Source organism: Leuresthes tenuis, unplaced genomic scaffold (assembly GCF_036924035.1).
Source record: "Leuresthes tenuis unplaced genomic scaffold, fLeuTen1.0.hap1 SCAF_24, whole genome shotgun sequence".
NCBI classification, from domain to species: Eukaryota; Metazoa; Chordata; class Actinopteri; order Atheriniformes; family Atherinopsidae; genus Leuresthes; species Leuresthes tenuis.
In genome coordinates, this window is record NW_027325378.1 from 11,584,041 (window position 1) to 11,599,205 (window position 15,165).

Genomic DNA, 15,165 nt, shown 5'->3' on the forward strand with positions numbered 1-15,165 from the left:
ACAGCCATGCATTTACAATCACCAATTAACCACCAACCTTCTGGCCTGTGGGAAGAAGAAGCCGGAGTACCTTGAGAGAACCCCCCAGGGCACAAGGAGAACATGCAAACTCCACACAGAGCCCACTCAGAGCTCCAGGAGAAGCTGCTTTTCTTCGTGTTGTCGTCATCCAGCTCTCATCTGTATCAGGCTTCACCCTTTAAGGCCTGCATGATGTCGGTGCACGTTTTCAACTAATATAATGTCTGTCTAACTCTCACTCAGGCAGACAGTTACTTGTTCATTATGGTTTCCTTTGCATGTATCTTACTGGTTATTTTCAATAGTTAGGCAAGTGGGTTTTCAAATAGTGCTGAAATGATGTTTTATCCAACCAGGGATCATTCTCCAGGCCCTGAGCAGCTCCCCACTTTCCTTTAATATCCAGCCTTCTTTATCTAAGAAAAAACAACAAAAAAATAGAAGCAGGTAAACATAATCTCTCCAACGAAATGGTAGGTTAGCACCGTTCAACATTTGCTTCTTAGGAGCCCCCCTCCCAAGCCACTCAATGCTGAAGCACAAACCCAACAATCCTGCCCCATCAGAAAGAGTTGGAGATCCATTCTCTTTCAACAGTAAAGTCGAACCTGAGGCAGAGATTAAAGGTGCAGCAGAACATTGATTCAGAGTTATGTTACTTTACTTTCATTTAGGATGTTGGAAGTCAGAAAAGCTCAGTTTAATCACAAATGGCATCATCGGTATCATAACTTTTCTGTCATCAAAGTTGTAGAAACATATTTTTTGCATCACCCGACTACAAATTAAAGCATTTTCTTCTAAAAACGTACAGATGTGCGAGGTTCGCATTTATCCGATTCTTCCAGTTACACGACTTTGACGCTACACATTTTAAACATCCGACATACGTGAACACAATTAACGTCACGGCAGCTCAGACGCTGCTGCGGGGGTTGGAAGGATCTCATCCAAACGCACTGTGTGGTTCTGCACTGGATGGCAGATGGAACACGTGAAGCCCTGAAAGCATCCAGATGAATCAAAGAAAAACCGAAGGTCAAACATGTGGCCATATTTATTAAAGGTAAACATTCACAACCGTATCATGTAAAAATCAGACAGACTACACTTTGAGTACAGCCTTGACATTCATGGCTCATAACTAACGTCATGGGAAAAAAGAAGTAGGAACTGAAAAGAAGCTCCTTTTCATTCAGAGGAATTCTTTTCCAACTTAAGGCTCAACCTCACATCGAAAACAAGAGTAACCCACAAACTCCTCAGAAACATACAAACTAAGATGTTCAGACAGTAGAACAATGTAACAGTTTAGTTTATAAAAAAGGCAGAAATAGAAAAAAAAAAAAAAAGAATACACAAATATATAATAATCTAAATTATTTGCAGATTTTTTCTCCTATAGAACATATTTGACAGATTTTAAACCAGCTGGTGTCGTCTGTGCCAGTCGCCAAAATAAGGACCTTTGTCTTTTTTTTCTTATTAAACATACTAAAACATTGATATCCTTAATGACTGTCGTACTTTTTCACTCATGGATACACAGAGGAGCCAGCAGAAGAGGTTTAGTTGCTGATCTGTGGGTATCTGCTACCGGTCGTGTTCCCCTTTATCGGACAGCTGAGGTGCGGCTCAGTTGTACCGGCTGCTGCGACTGTGGCTCCTGTTCCTGGAAGAACTGCGACTGGACGAGCAGTAGGACCTGCACCAGACGGATCGCATCCAAATACGTCAGAGATCGCCGTGCACCAGAAAAGAAGGTGTTTAGCGGAGCGTTCCGTCTTACCGGGATCGGCGCTCGGAGCTCCTGTAGCTGTCGCTGCGTCTTCGCCCTCGTCTCCTGCTCACGCTGCGACTCCGACTGGAGTAGCTGTCATAGGAGTCTGACCTGCAGCGACACACAACCGAGATGCCCGATTCTTTTTATTTTGGAACAAACACAGGAAGAACAAATAGTAGAACAGAAAGGCAGGACCAGACAAAGACGAGTGCAATTAGATGGACGGACAGATAAATCAGTTACGAAATGTTTTGATATTTCTGAGGAAATCTTATTGAGATGGTTTTGTTTTCCCTTGATCTCTGCCAGAATGATCTAATTGATTTACAGCCTTAGTAAGTGTAACAAATCACAGGTATTTAAATTCTTGGTTGTCATGGTGATGCTTTTCTTTATGAAATTTTTTTTTTTTTTCTGTCTGAACGAGTCGTAGAGTCAAAGAAAACGTTTCGGAGTCTGAGTCTGGAGCCTCACGGACCTGGACCTCCAACGGCGATACGAGCGGCTTCGGGAAAGACTTCGACTGTACGTCCGGCTGATGGGAGAACAAAGGAGAAACAGAAAGCTTTTCATTCAGGAGCAGAACTCATCAAAATACACATAAGGGATGAAAAAAATATACAAGGAGAAAGATAAATCGAGGTTTTGGGAAACACTTTGAAAGAAGTCACAGAGGGTTTAAAGTCTACAGCTCAGGTTTCTTCACTTTATTCCACAGTTTTGATGGAAAAAGAAAATCATTTCACCAACTGGATTCCTCAGTTTCCAAAGCAGATTATTAACCGTTTACCTGTGACTCCTGTAACTCCTGTAGGTGCTGCGAGAGCGAGAGCGTCCTCTCCTGCGTCTCCTCCGACTCCTGCTGCGGCTTCTTAAAAAAAAGTGACACCATGACATAAGTGACCAGAACAAAGGGGCTCTGTGTGCTGGACACAGATCTGTCTCCTGCACTAAATGCTTCATATGCATTAACCTCTTCTTAATTCACTCAAATCTCTTCACTGAACCTTTTATTCAAGCGTGTGCTCTTTTTCCTCTCACCTGGAGGAGTAGCTGGAGCTGTGGGATCTGGTTCTGGACCTGCTGTAGGACCGGGACCACCCCCTGGACCGTGAACGGTGACTGGAAGCTGAGCGAGACTTCCTTGATGTGGACCTGGACTTCTTCGGGGACCGAGTGTGTGACGTTCCTTTGGTCTTCCCTACAGAGGGGGACCTCTCCTCACTCGAGCTCTCTTGGTTCCTTGGCCTCTGGTTGAGCCGTGCGGTCTTACGGACCTCATCGAACAGAGAACCAGGTCGGACCCGGCTTTTGCTCTTTATCTCCATTCTCACGCCCTGCGCGGTAAGGGCCTGGCTCTCTTGGATTTGCGCGTTTTTCACAGAAACCGGTGGCACACTCACATTCTGCGGCACCGACATTCCTTTCAGTGGCTTCCATTTGAAATTAATCACAGCTTTGCCAGCAGAAGCTTCGTCTTGCAGCCCACCCGCTGTTGTGGAAGTAACAGCAGACTGTTCTTTGATCTGAAGTGCAGTGCCATCATTTCTTGCCATTTCTGATGACTCGGAGGTAGATCTTCGGGTTAATTCAGGTGCACTGTTGCAGGAATCGCGTGCGAGTGGAGGCTCAACAATGTCAACATCATGCTCTGGGGTACAAATGTCCATATCATCTAAAGACTCCTGCTCTTTGACATTTGACAGTCGAGAGCTGCTCCCACTGTGCCTGTTTGAGGACTGTGGCTGAGGTTCACAGTGTTTTGGGTTTTTGTTACTTTCCTTTAGCCTCTGTTGACCTCTTTCTTCTTCTTTAAAAGGATTCTTGCTCACATGAGTTGAATTTTGGTCCTTTTTGTTCATATCCTCACCAGGAGCGTCTTTAACAACTTTAACTGGACTGCGTCTTTCCCTTTTAGATTCATCCTCTTCTTCCTCCTCTCCAAACTCTAAAGGTGGCTGCCAGTGGAAGGTCTCTTTCAGCTTCTGATGCTTTCTCTTAGATTTTTTAGCTTTGTCCTTACTGTGATGAGAGCCGCTCTTATTCTCACTTTTCCTCTTATGTTTATGCTTCCGTTTGGCTTTCTTTTTACTTTTGTGCTTCTCTGGCTGTGCAGTATTCACAGGACCTTCCTCTGACGGACCAGAAGAAGCAACAGCAGCGGCAATCTTACACGCCAGAGCAAGCTCTGCATCCGACATCTTCTTCAAACTTTCAGAATCGGATTCTGAACTAGCCTCTCCTTCCTCTTTTTCTGAAATGGCCAACGTCCTGCTGGGGATGTTTTCAGAGTCACTCTCTGAATTCCATCCAGCAAGAGCAGACAACTTCTTGTCAAGAAGTTCACTAGACTGAGCAGCTTGTTCCTGCTTCTTTAATGGGACAGCACTGTGGCTTTGGCTCACCTTATCACTGTCACTATCCCATTCAGATCTGCTATTGAAGCTCTCTGCTGGCAGTGAATTCATTTTTTTGGTGTCAGATCCCTGTGAGCTGCCCTTCTCTTTTAATTTCTCTATAGAGCCACTTATGTGACTGCGCTCGCTGCCTGTTCCCTTCTCAGAGCCTGAGAGACCACTTCCGAGTGAAATGTGCTTGTCTAAATTTTTTATCCTCCTCAGAGAACTGTAATAATTTTTCCACTCCTTGTCTAATGAACTCCTGTTGATGCTACTTGTTTTCTGGGAGTTTTCAGAGTCTGATCTGTTGTAGGATGACGACCTACTCTTGTACCGATGAGAGGATCTCGACCTGGACCGACTGGAACTTCTGCTCCGGGACCGACTGTAGGAACGACCAAAGGACTTGCTTCTGGAGGACCTGCTCTGTGAACGCTGTGTTAGTCTGGATACTTTATCGTCTTTGGCATCTCCCGTTACAGACTTTGGTATAACTGAAGTCTGAACCTTTTCTGTAATGCTATTGACTGCTTGCTCAATGGAGGAGGTGCTATTGGAGGTTACTTTGGCTTTAATTTCTTGGATATGAATGTAGGAAGGCTTCCAAGGCTTCTGGCCTGGTTTCCAGCGTGAGGGTGGAGGACTATCGCTGAGCGGGATCACAGGGACCTTATCAGGAACTGGGACTGTTTGCAGTCTGGGGACGGGTGCCATCTTGCTTTCAGGGAGCTTCTCAGTAACATGGACCATGACATCTTGCTTGGGTTTGCTCGTTTTTCTCCTTCTTGGAGATCGGGAAGAGCTCCTTTTTCTAGATGGCGACAAAGTTCTGGATCGGTACCTGGACCTCGATCTTGAGCGGGATTCAGAAAAGGACCGAGACCTGGACCTAGATAAAGATCGACTTCTAGAGCGAGAGAAGCTTCTGGATCTCGAATAAGTCCTGGATCGATGTCGAGACCTGGATCGACTGGATGTGTAGGACCTGGAGTAGGATCGTGAGAACGACAGCGAGGACCTCCGTCTTCTCCTGGCCGACGAATGACGGAGACTTGAAGGAGAGCGAGTTGGTGAAAGGGATCTTCTGGACTTCCTCCCTGAAGACACTGACCGTTCGCCATCGGACGTGTAGTGTTTCTGAGGTTTGTTCTTGGAGCTCTTCTTCTTGCCATGTTTGTGCTTTTTTGCTTTCTTTTTGTGCTTGGCCTTCTTCTTCTCTTTCTTTGGTTGCCGGCGCTGGCTCGACCTCTCAGAGCTGCGGTCTGAGGACCGATCAGCAGACCGAGACCACGCAGAGTCGCTTCTGTCATCCCATCGGCTTGAGGAATGGTCATTCAATCTGTTAAGTCAAAAGATGTATGAAGAAAAAGAAAAAAGGGAAAAAGAACTTTTAAAAGTGGGAGGGTTAACTGAAGTCATACTTGTCTCCTTTGCTCCACCTCTCCATGCTCGGGGGCTGATAAATTTTGGTTCTCGTCATTTCCTCTTTCCAATGCGGTGGAGTTTCACTGCTTCCACGCTCCTCCACAGAGGCAGAGCGGGATTTAGACCTCGTGGGAGTGTGATATCTCTGTAAAAAGTAAAAGACAATATTGAGTTTTGCACATCAGCTGTTTGCAATCATTTCTGCGTAAAAACATACTTTCTCGTCTTGCTTTTGAGCACCTTTGCTTGTAGAAAACTAGTGGCATTGTAATTTTATAAATAAAAATAAAAAGTAAATTACAAGCAAAATCATTCAACCCAATTGCATATGGAATCCAGAGCAATGGAAGTTAAACAACTTTGCCACTGACTGCGCATCACGCCATCAATCTTTTATCTTATTTTAGGGATTAGCATACAATTGTTCCTCTGCCTTTGATCTTCCGCCCAGACTTTGACACAGCTGGTTTCTGGTCAGTCGGAAGAGTCGTTTCTTCTTTCTCAACACTGAAAAGAAAAGATTAAATGTAACGTTTAAGCCAAACTTCAAAAACTACTAAGTTGTTTAGCTGTGCATGCCATCGCGTCCTCATAACTAACACTTCTGTTTTATCTTCCTGAGACGGCATGTCCCGTCGCAGCAGGAAGCGGTTCTCCGGCACAGGTGGGATTTCCTCCGGCCGAACAACAGGTTTCTCCCTCTTCCCTCCCTGCTCTTTCTCTTCTTCCACTTCACTCTCTCCCTCGAGAATCTCTTTTTCCTCAGGCCCGAGGGAGCTGTAACGACACAGCACATTAAGATCCAGGGCAGTAGCTATCGAAGCATGTAAAATGTGACAGAAGTTAAACTGACCTTTGATTGGACGTCAGAACATCCGTGTTCCTCTCCCTCTTTGCTTCCCTCCTTTTCTTTTTAGGCCGTTTACTCTTTGCATGTCTCTTGCGCTTGTAATGTTTGCGCTTTTTCTCTGCCTCACTTTCAGATTCCACCGATGAGGAGTAGTGGGAGGACGAGTCGTTAGAGTTGAGGGACGAGTCGGCGGAATGGGAGCTTCTTCTCCGCTTGCCTTCAAGCACTGAAGGTAAAGGTATAACACATTGTATGCCATCAAATTAAAAAGGTCTCATTTTCACAGAACGTAAATGCTAAATGGACTGTGCTTATCATCTTTAAAACTTTGATTATCGTCAATCAGTGTCACCAAATTGACCCAAGACTGAGAACCAGAAACAGGGTTAAGGGCTGTACATATTTCTCCGCTGGGGTCCTGCAAACACTTGCCTATATGTTAGTGTTTTGCTGCCACTTGGAGGCAGCCTCCTACATATTTTGAGCAATCTAAGCTGTGGACTGCTGTGGAAAAAACAAAAGTCAATGGTGGACAAATATCTCCTTTGTGATGGAGTGAGACTAAGTGTTAAGGGAATCAAGATTGTCCAGTGCAGCTGTTGTCACTGTCTTTATCTTGTGCTTCCTTGTCATCTATAGTTTATGGTACTGTGGACTCTTTGTTATGAAAGTGGTTGCCCCTCCCTCCTCTAGTCGGCTTAAGCTAACTTGAAACCAACCAGCCAAACCAAACTGATCAACGTGAGCCGCCATTTCTGGAGCCTATGAGTTTTTTTTTTTTTTACAGGACCGCACTTCTGTCTGTCGTTATTGAAACAATGCCAGCTCTCTCGGTCCCCCACACGAACAGCTCTTTTATTAGTGGAAGAGTGTGAGGTGAGAGCAGATTGGCGATCACTGTCATAATAAAGACAGAGCTGGGTCAAAAGGGAAAGCCGTCAGTCACTGCTTGCTCTCCTTTCCTGCCCTCACCTATGGTTATGAGCTGTGGGTGGCGAAAAAGAGTAATATTGCAGAAACAAACTGGGAATTCATTTCTTTGGAAGGATGTCTGGGATTACTCTTGGATTATAGCATGAGGAGGTCTGTCATTGGAAGGGGTTCAGATTGGAGCCATTGCTCCCGCACATTGGAAGAAGTTAGTAGGGTGGTTCGGGCAGGAGGCTGCCACCTTCCAGGTGAGGTCGTTGGAGATGTTTAACCAGAGGAAGACCCCAGGAGCCAATCAGGGGCCTTAGAGACAAGAAGTACCACGAGCTGCAGCAGCAATGTACAGAAAGTGTTTTTTTTCGTCCCCCTTTTCAAATATGCATACTTTCCAAAAGACTACCCAAAGTAAAATGATCATCCTGTGAATCTGTGCAACAGACTGACCGTCATTTGCAGACTTTGTGATCAGCTGTCCACAATCCACCACTCTCACATCAGCATAGGGTCTGCTCGCCGAATCAGTCTTCAGCCCCTCAATCTTCTTTATCACTTCAAAGCCAGAGATGACCAGACCAAAGACCACGTGGACTCTGCAAAGACAAGAGAAGTTTATGCCTGTGAAAACAAGAGTGCATTCTTATCAGCCAACTTCCCATTATGTGATAAAACACACGCCAAAGACTTCTTGTCGGATGTGAAGAAAAACTGTATTATTGTTGTTGAGATGTCTGTCAATACCAGTAAATGATCAAAGCTTTGAAGTTTTGAACATTTTATCCCCCCCAACAGCTATTCAATGTCTCACAGACCGTTTGAATAAACAGTGACAGAAATAGAGTTCATTATTAGCGGCGAGTAGAATTCTGAGTGTATCAAGAATGAAGAATTTACCCATCGAGATGAGGTGCCATCTTAGTTGTGCTGTCCATGGACAATCCAGCAGTAAAACAAGCAGGGAGCCAACCAATCAAAGTGGTGGGGGTCATAAAAAAGGAAATAAAAAAGGGGGAGGGGAGGGGGGGGGTGGAGAATGAGAAACAAATAACTCAGATGACTTGTGGGTGCAGAATATGTAAGACCACCCTTTGCAGAAATGTGATTACAAATTAGTTTAAAAACTTTTCAAATTTTGTGTGGAAACTGCATCTTGATATTTTCATGTGATCAAATCCATTCGTACAAAGTACAAAACTCCACATATCTACATTTCCTCCTTCATATTTGATGGGAGTGTTTATTCACGGAGGAAACGTCAAAATTCAAACTCAAGCTGATGACCCGTTTTAGTGATAAACAGCGGTCTGTCAAGCCAAATAACATGAGGTACCTCAAGCCATTTGTGACGTGTTTAAGAATATAGAGAACAGAACACTTCGCTGTGCAGAATGTTTGCAAATGTGAACTACAAAATGAAAAATACAGTCAGGAGAGAGAGAGAGAGAAACACAGCCTTTGAAACACATTACCTTGGAAGAGCAGGATGCTAGAGTTTCTGTAAATTTTACACAAAAACGGCAAGAGAAAAAAAAATGTAACACATTTGTAGGTGAGAAAGAATTAATCCAATGTTTCTCTGCACTTTGAAATCTAACTGCACACAGAGAGGCGACGTTTGACGGTCACACTCAATGACAAATTCTACTGCGCAGGCTCACAAGAGGAAGGGACAAGAAGCAAAAACTAAAATTAAACTTCAACAACAGTCACAGTTACAGAAAGTCACTCACACGAAAAACTGCGAACCGTTGGTGTCCTTTCCACGATTGGCCATCGACAACAGGAAAGCTCTGTCGTGTTTGAGAGTAAAATTCTCATCTGTTGGGTACAGAGAAAGAGGAATCCCAGTCTCAACGTGTGAAGCGTCAAAGAAAACATTAAAGGGGCAAAAAAGACTTTGCATATTAATGCGTAAACCCTTTTTGCTGTCCCACCAACCGTTTAGTCAGCTGTTTTGACTGAGAGGAGTTCTACTCTTCCTTATCAGGAGCACTAATCTAGTAGTCCGGTGTGTTTAAAGCTAAAGGCTCCATATTTTAGACCCCCTTTAAAGAACTGGTCCCTGTCCATTTCATTACTACGTGGCAATCCATTTGCCGAGGTGTCACATGTTTAGCTATCGAGTTACCTTTATCTTTTTGGAGAACAAAAACACAGAATCTAATTCGGAAAAGAAACAAAAACAACGTGCGAGCTCAGATTACGATAAGAGAATCAAGAATGACGTCTGCAAGACTTCAGAAAGAACAGGGAAGAAAGAGAAAACAGACGCTGCTGCTCGTTCAGGATGTCAGTCATATCCAAATGGAATAAAGCATATTTTGCTCTCGGGTTCACCATCAACGCAGCAGGAAAAACGTTTTGAAAAACTTAAAAACGGGAGGACCACAGCTAGAGAAAACGGTCTTAAAAGAAGGCTTTTACATAGTGGTGTTAAGACACAATTTCAGAACAACTTCCAAAAAGTCAGGTCTGAACATTGTCTAAAGTGGCCCTTTGACACATGTAGCACACAACGAGAGGCTGTCAGATGCATTTTCTCTCCCGGGTATAGTTTGGTTTATGTGATGGACGGCACTTTAAAGTGGAGGAGGAAGGATGCCAAGCTGAAGGCTGAGAATTCAATAATATCAAAAAAATGTGATGAACAGATTCTCTTGTTGTTCCTTGAATTGTCTGATCATTCTGACTTCAACCCTTAACAGCAGAATTAATGTGAATTTATCGCAATATCAAAATGTATCATGATGAACATTAAATTAATCCAACAGATGGAATAACTTTCCGGTGTCTCAATCTTCGTCTAACCAGTTTGTCTCCAGCGTGTAGCGTGATGTGGTCTTACTAATGAGCTAATAACATTTCAAGGAGGTCATGTTTACAGTAGGGAAGCTATAAATGTCACATCTTTGCCATAGAATGTAATCTGAGCAGCTTTGGGGGACTGATAGGGTGGCTGATTGATTGAAAAACCCTTCAGGACGCATGTGAGCTGCTGCCAGCATTTGCATACTTGTTACTGACTTAGGAAGGTGGTGGTGACTATGTTGACATGGTGTTACTGAACTGTGTACATCTCTTACCTTCTCATTTTGCAAAAGACCACTCTATAAATAAAAGAATACGTTGAAAGTTTTAGGCAGGAAGATTGTAGCGTTCAGTAAAGAGAATGGCTACTTCCCATGCTGATTTAATATAAGTCCACAACTAAACAGAGGAAAAGTGAAGGCGAACAAAGACACACAAATGGAACGTTCAAAAGACCAATGTTTACAGCTACAGGCACATGCAATGATTATATTATCGTTTATACACACATTTATGAGAGCTATGTGGACTTCTAATTTGATACATTATCAACTCCAATACCTTTGAAGTAGCCACCGTAAATGGATTCTCCTCCTCTTCCATTTCCTGTCAGGATAGATAAATAAAAACAAATCAACTTCAATTCATTTTTTGTTAAATGATAATAATTGTGTATCACATCATTAGACAAAGCGCTGTTTTATCAGCACTTTGAAGGGACACACACACACAAACACTCATGACTAATGCATGGTTATGAAACACATTTGTGTAGTGACAGCCAGTCAGGAAACAATACGTCTCCTGGATGTCGGCCATAATCACCCACAACAAAGCCAAAGTGCATGTTTACGCCGTGTCAACACTTCAATGAGATTAACTGTATTTATACATGTTTCAACGCTTTCATTTTTGGCTGCAATCAGTGTCATTAATGATCAGCTGCAAAACTATGCAAATATCAAATTTATTCCGACACATTTTACACATCAAGAGCATTTGAGAATTTCCCAAATCAGATATACAATCATTTTAACTGCAGCACCACTTTGCTGTTGTTTTTCAACAAACTTTATGCGTTGACCTGTACACATGGGTTAATTACATCCATTCATTCACAGACACTTTGAAAAATTAACTGTGTACATCTTGTTACCTTCTATGAAGTCACCTCCTTGAATCATAAAGTTTTTCACAACTCTATGAAATGTGGAGCCTTTGTAGCACAGCTTTTTCCCTGTGATTTTCCCAGTTCCCTTTTCACCTGCAATTACGTGCAAAAACAAACTATTCATGTAACCAGACAGTGTTTTGTGCACCACATGGCCTGAAGGATTCAGAAACTGTTGTCGTGAATGTTATCACATTTGGTTTGTTGTGAACAAAGGGAATGAAACCCATTGTCGGGACAGTGTATTTCAGGTATCTATAAGCCTTTGATCGGGACTTCTGTTGTTGGACTGATGGACTGAAAAACTGACAGAACAGTTGCCCTGAGCTCTTACCTTTTTGATTCTACTTTCCCTTCGGGTGAAAGAAAACATTAAGGCAAAGATTTAATTACAATAAATTAATTACAAATATCCATATGGTAAAAGCTGCTTTCAAGAGAGATGCGTTTGAGAAGCGTAGGCTTCTAAAACTTTCAGTGTTGTTCCAAAGTACTTAAGGTCTGAGATGATTGTCTTTTTTAAAGGAGACATTCACAACTTTGGCAAAGTCACAGCAAAACTGCACCAGTTGAATGGTGTGCATTACGATGCTTGATCCATTACCTGTTTGCAAGTCTACACTCTGACAAACCAGGCAACTCTCTTGTCGGCTAGAATCCCATTTCCAGCTGCTAGGCGCGGTGAAAACTGAGATGGAAGATCGATCTACGGCCTGTTAGCAGATCTATAGCTTTAGATGTCTGTAAGCAGACCTATGCTGCTCTGCCCTGCTCAAAGGGATGAAATGTCCAGGGACACAAACCATAACCCTGCAATCAATGCTGCGACTCCATTTTAAAATTTTCATTTCTCTCCTGAATGTTACTATGGAAAATATTCATATCCTGTAAATAACTGTTGTAACAAATGTGCCTTAGTCACCTTGAAACCTTCAACATGTGCTTTTATCAAAAATATAAAAAGATAAGCGTGCAATTGTACTTCTGAGATGTCACACAGTTTTCTGAAAATGCTATTATACAATCCACTTAATGTCGCAAAAACATAAGAGTCAAACACATCCTGGACTGAACAATACTCACCAGTGCACAAACAGAGAAAGTTTTTACTTGTCTTGGGACAAACGTCTGAAAAAAGCTGAAAGACTATGCGCCCAACTACAAAAAAGAGAAGAAGAAGAAGAAGAAAAGAGAGACAAGTTAACTTAAGTTCAATCTCTTTTTTATGAAATGTTGAAATATCATTGGGCATCATTAACTCTACAGCAACAAAACAAGAGAATAATCTGCGATAGGCCAGGGATACAATCAAGAAGTACAATTAAGTAGACCTGGTGCTCCTACACAGCACAATTTTAACTGGCTTCTGGCACATGTTTAAAGGGTTCCTGCAGTGAAGCCCTGACATGAAAGAAACTCCTCCACAGCTAACAGCAATTATGACATTCTGATATTATTACCAGTTCAAAGAAAAGCCTTTTTGTCCCCCCGAGCCTAAATATATCATAGTACCATTAGTCACGCTAATTTAACACTAACATCAGTGCAAACTTAGGACTATATTAAACTCCAACTAAACTATTCTACCGATACCAAAGCATCCCACTTTCAATTTGTAAAACAAAAGCATCAAAGATACAAAACAGATCACACAGGTAAAAAGTTTTTTTATTTTTTTTTTTTTATTAAATCAGGTCAAAGTATGCAGGCGAGATGATACAGTCTAAACGACAACCTAGTCCCCCTTAAAATAATAAGGAATTCCCTCACCTGGCTCCCGGTTGAGCTCCACATCAAAGTAGCACTGAGGGCGGTCTTTCACCCCCATCGTGGTCAAAGTCCAGGTGACCTAAAAAGTAGAAAAATAAAAAAGCAAATAAGAAATAAAGCAGCAGATTTCTCCTAAAAACCACAGTACCTCCACTGCACATGTTCCCATGTTATAGAAAGTTTAAGTCTTGACAAGTACGGCATGATGAGAAGTGAGTGGGAAAAACACCGGAAAGACTAAGTAACAGCTGGGGAGAAACAAACAGACAGAGGAGGAGAGAACGATGGGAGGGGAATGAGAGAGGGGCCTATGGGAAAACATGCTGTCAATACAAATTTAAACAGAACCCATCACAACCTCCTTGTTGTACATTAAAAAAAAAACTGCTTTCACTGTCTGCAGGACATAGTTGTATCACAGATTATAAAAACTGAAATATGACGACTGCTATTAGCTTTACTTAATGATGTGAAATTTCAAATGTCTGGGTTCAAAAAAAGAAACCACATCCAACAGTGATCAAGAATCAGCCCTCTCAAAGTGCCTTGTTCAGTAAACTGCTTGAGCTTGCTTAAAGCGGCACACAAAAACATGCAGTTTTTCCCTTTATGAAAACAATTACTCAACAACAATAAGGCCATATTATAAATGAACTCCAAACTGTGTCTGCCAGAGGACTGAAATGTTTCCAGCCTAATTTAGCAACAGCTGTCTAACACCACCTGATATAGAACAGCCCTATTGGATCAGATAATACAGATCAGCCTCCACAAATATTTATTTGTAACACAAAGGACTCTTAGAATACTCAGCACAAAGAAAGCATAATGTTCACTTAAGGGGTTTGAGAAGAAGTATCATGCGACACAAGGATATGATATGAAATTTGAATTTAAATCTTCTCATCTAATAAATTTGCAATTATCTCACTCAATTTACACTTAAAATCTATATGATAACTGATCTGACACCCTTTATTACACCTGAGGGGGGAAGCTGCTCAACAGTGATGTGAAGTATTAATTATAATCAAATACAAACAAGTATTAGCACAGTACTGAGGCGATTCTGTCCGGCAAAACCCCCGGACAGAACTGCATTGTATCAGTTGCATAACCTGTGTTAGGTTTCAGGCTTTGCCTGAGTTTGATTTACTGAGAGTGACATTGTCATAGTGTAAACTGTCCCTGCGGTTCCCAGCAGTACAGACCTTTTCCCAAGACCTACAAGTATTTACAATTACTGAGGGTGCAATCAGCTAACTCCGTTAACACCTGAACACCTGACTTTCATGTTGTTAAATCATATTAGTCAGCTCGATATGGACGGGTAGCTTTAAGTCAATGAGCTATTGTGTTCAGATCTTCTTGCATAGATTGAGAAAAAAAAAATAAAAGCAGGGACAGTACTGCATTTCACAGACTTCAGCCATCTGTCCAATAAAACAAAAAGGAAACAATAAGACAATCAATAACCCGGATAAATTAAAAATAAATCAAAATTGAATTAAAATTTACTGTGAGTGCAAGCCGACATTGATTTTCCAAATAAATGGTCCTCTTTTGCAACACACTGATGGGATTTTAAGTATGGAAACAGCTAATAATACAACGGTAAATAAACTGTACGCACAACGTTGTTTTACTTACAGGTTACTATCGGTTCAAGCCCCACAGACCCGAGTGCAAAAAAACAAAAACAGAAACACAAATGCAAATTCTCACGAGCTACTTCGTTAACAACAGCGAGCCTAAACGTTAGCCCTTCCAAAATGGTTGAGCTAACGGCTAATAGCTAGCTAAAGTGAGCGCAGCAGCTTACATCTCCCTCTGCTGCAATACAAATTCAAATTTAGTACAATTTCAGTCCTATATCGTGTTATCTAGCATTGTAAATTAAACAACTTACCTATACACAGTAGCTAGCCAGAGAATGAGCTAGTCACTGACCGTCGTTAAATTAGCTTGTGCTAACTTCCTTCTTTTAAGGTGAATTCTTACGCTTCGAGAA

The 15,165-nt window shown here is 42.1% G+C and overlaps 1 protein-coding gene across 8 annotated transcripts; it reads right to left on the reverse strand.

Moving 5' to 3' along the window:
• Positions 1-1,060: 1,060 nt before the first annotated feature.
• Positions 1,061-15,162, reverse strand: nktr (natural killer cell triggering receptor). Of its 8 annotated transcripts, none has more exons than XM_072378644.1 (17): positions 15,064-15,162; positions 13,155-13,233; positions 12,468-12,542; positions 11,370-11,477; positions 10,775-10,819; positions 9,136-9,223; positions 8,300-8,329; positions 7,853-7,998; positions 6,482-6,704; positions 6,229-6,405; positions 6,048-6,135; positions 5,625-5,773; positions 2,846-5,542; positions 2,595-2,672; positions 2,283-2,339; positions 1,811-1,912; positions 1,061-1,726 (listed from the first exon to the last, which is right to left on the reverse strand). In XM_072378644.1, the coding sequence occupies exons 2-17, from the start codon at positions 13,210-13,212 to the stop codon at positions 1,657-1,659; spliced, it is 4,191 nt and encodes a 1,396-aa protein (XP_072234745.1). In that variant the 5' UTR covers positions 13,213-13,233; positions 15,064-15,162; the 3' UTR covers positions 1,061-1,656. The 8 variants fall into 8 exon arrangements, with proteins under 8 accessions (XP_072234745.1, XP_072234743.1, XP_072234744.1 ...); XM_072378642.1 differs by having other exon boundaries at positions 2,595-2,675; positions 15,064-15,161; XM_072378643.1 differs by lacking the exon at positions 15,064-15,162 and adding an exon at positions 14,805-14,909 and having other exon boundaries at positions 2,595-2,675.
• Positions 15,163-15,165: the final 3 nt, after the last annotated feature.

Excerpts from the sequence above, each read along its gene's own strand:
- nktr (XM_072378642.1), bottom strand. The coding sequence starts at position 13,212 with ATGGGGGTGAAAGACCGCCCTCAGTGCTACTTTGATGTGGAGCTCAAC. Across the intron at positions 10,820-11,369 it reads AGGAGGTGACTTCATAGAAG|GAAATGGAAGAGGAGGAGAA; the intron begins GTAACAAGATGT and ends CTATCCTGACAG. Across the intron at positions 1,727-1,810 it reads AGCTCCGAGCGCCGATCCCG|GTCCTACTGCTCGTCCAGTC; the intron begins GTAAGACGGAAC and ends CGTCTGGTGCAG.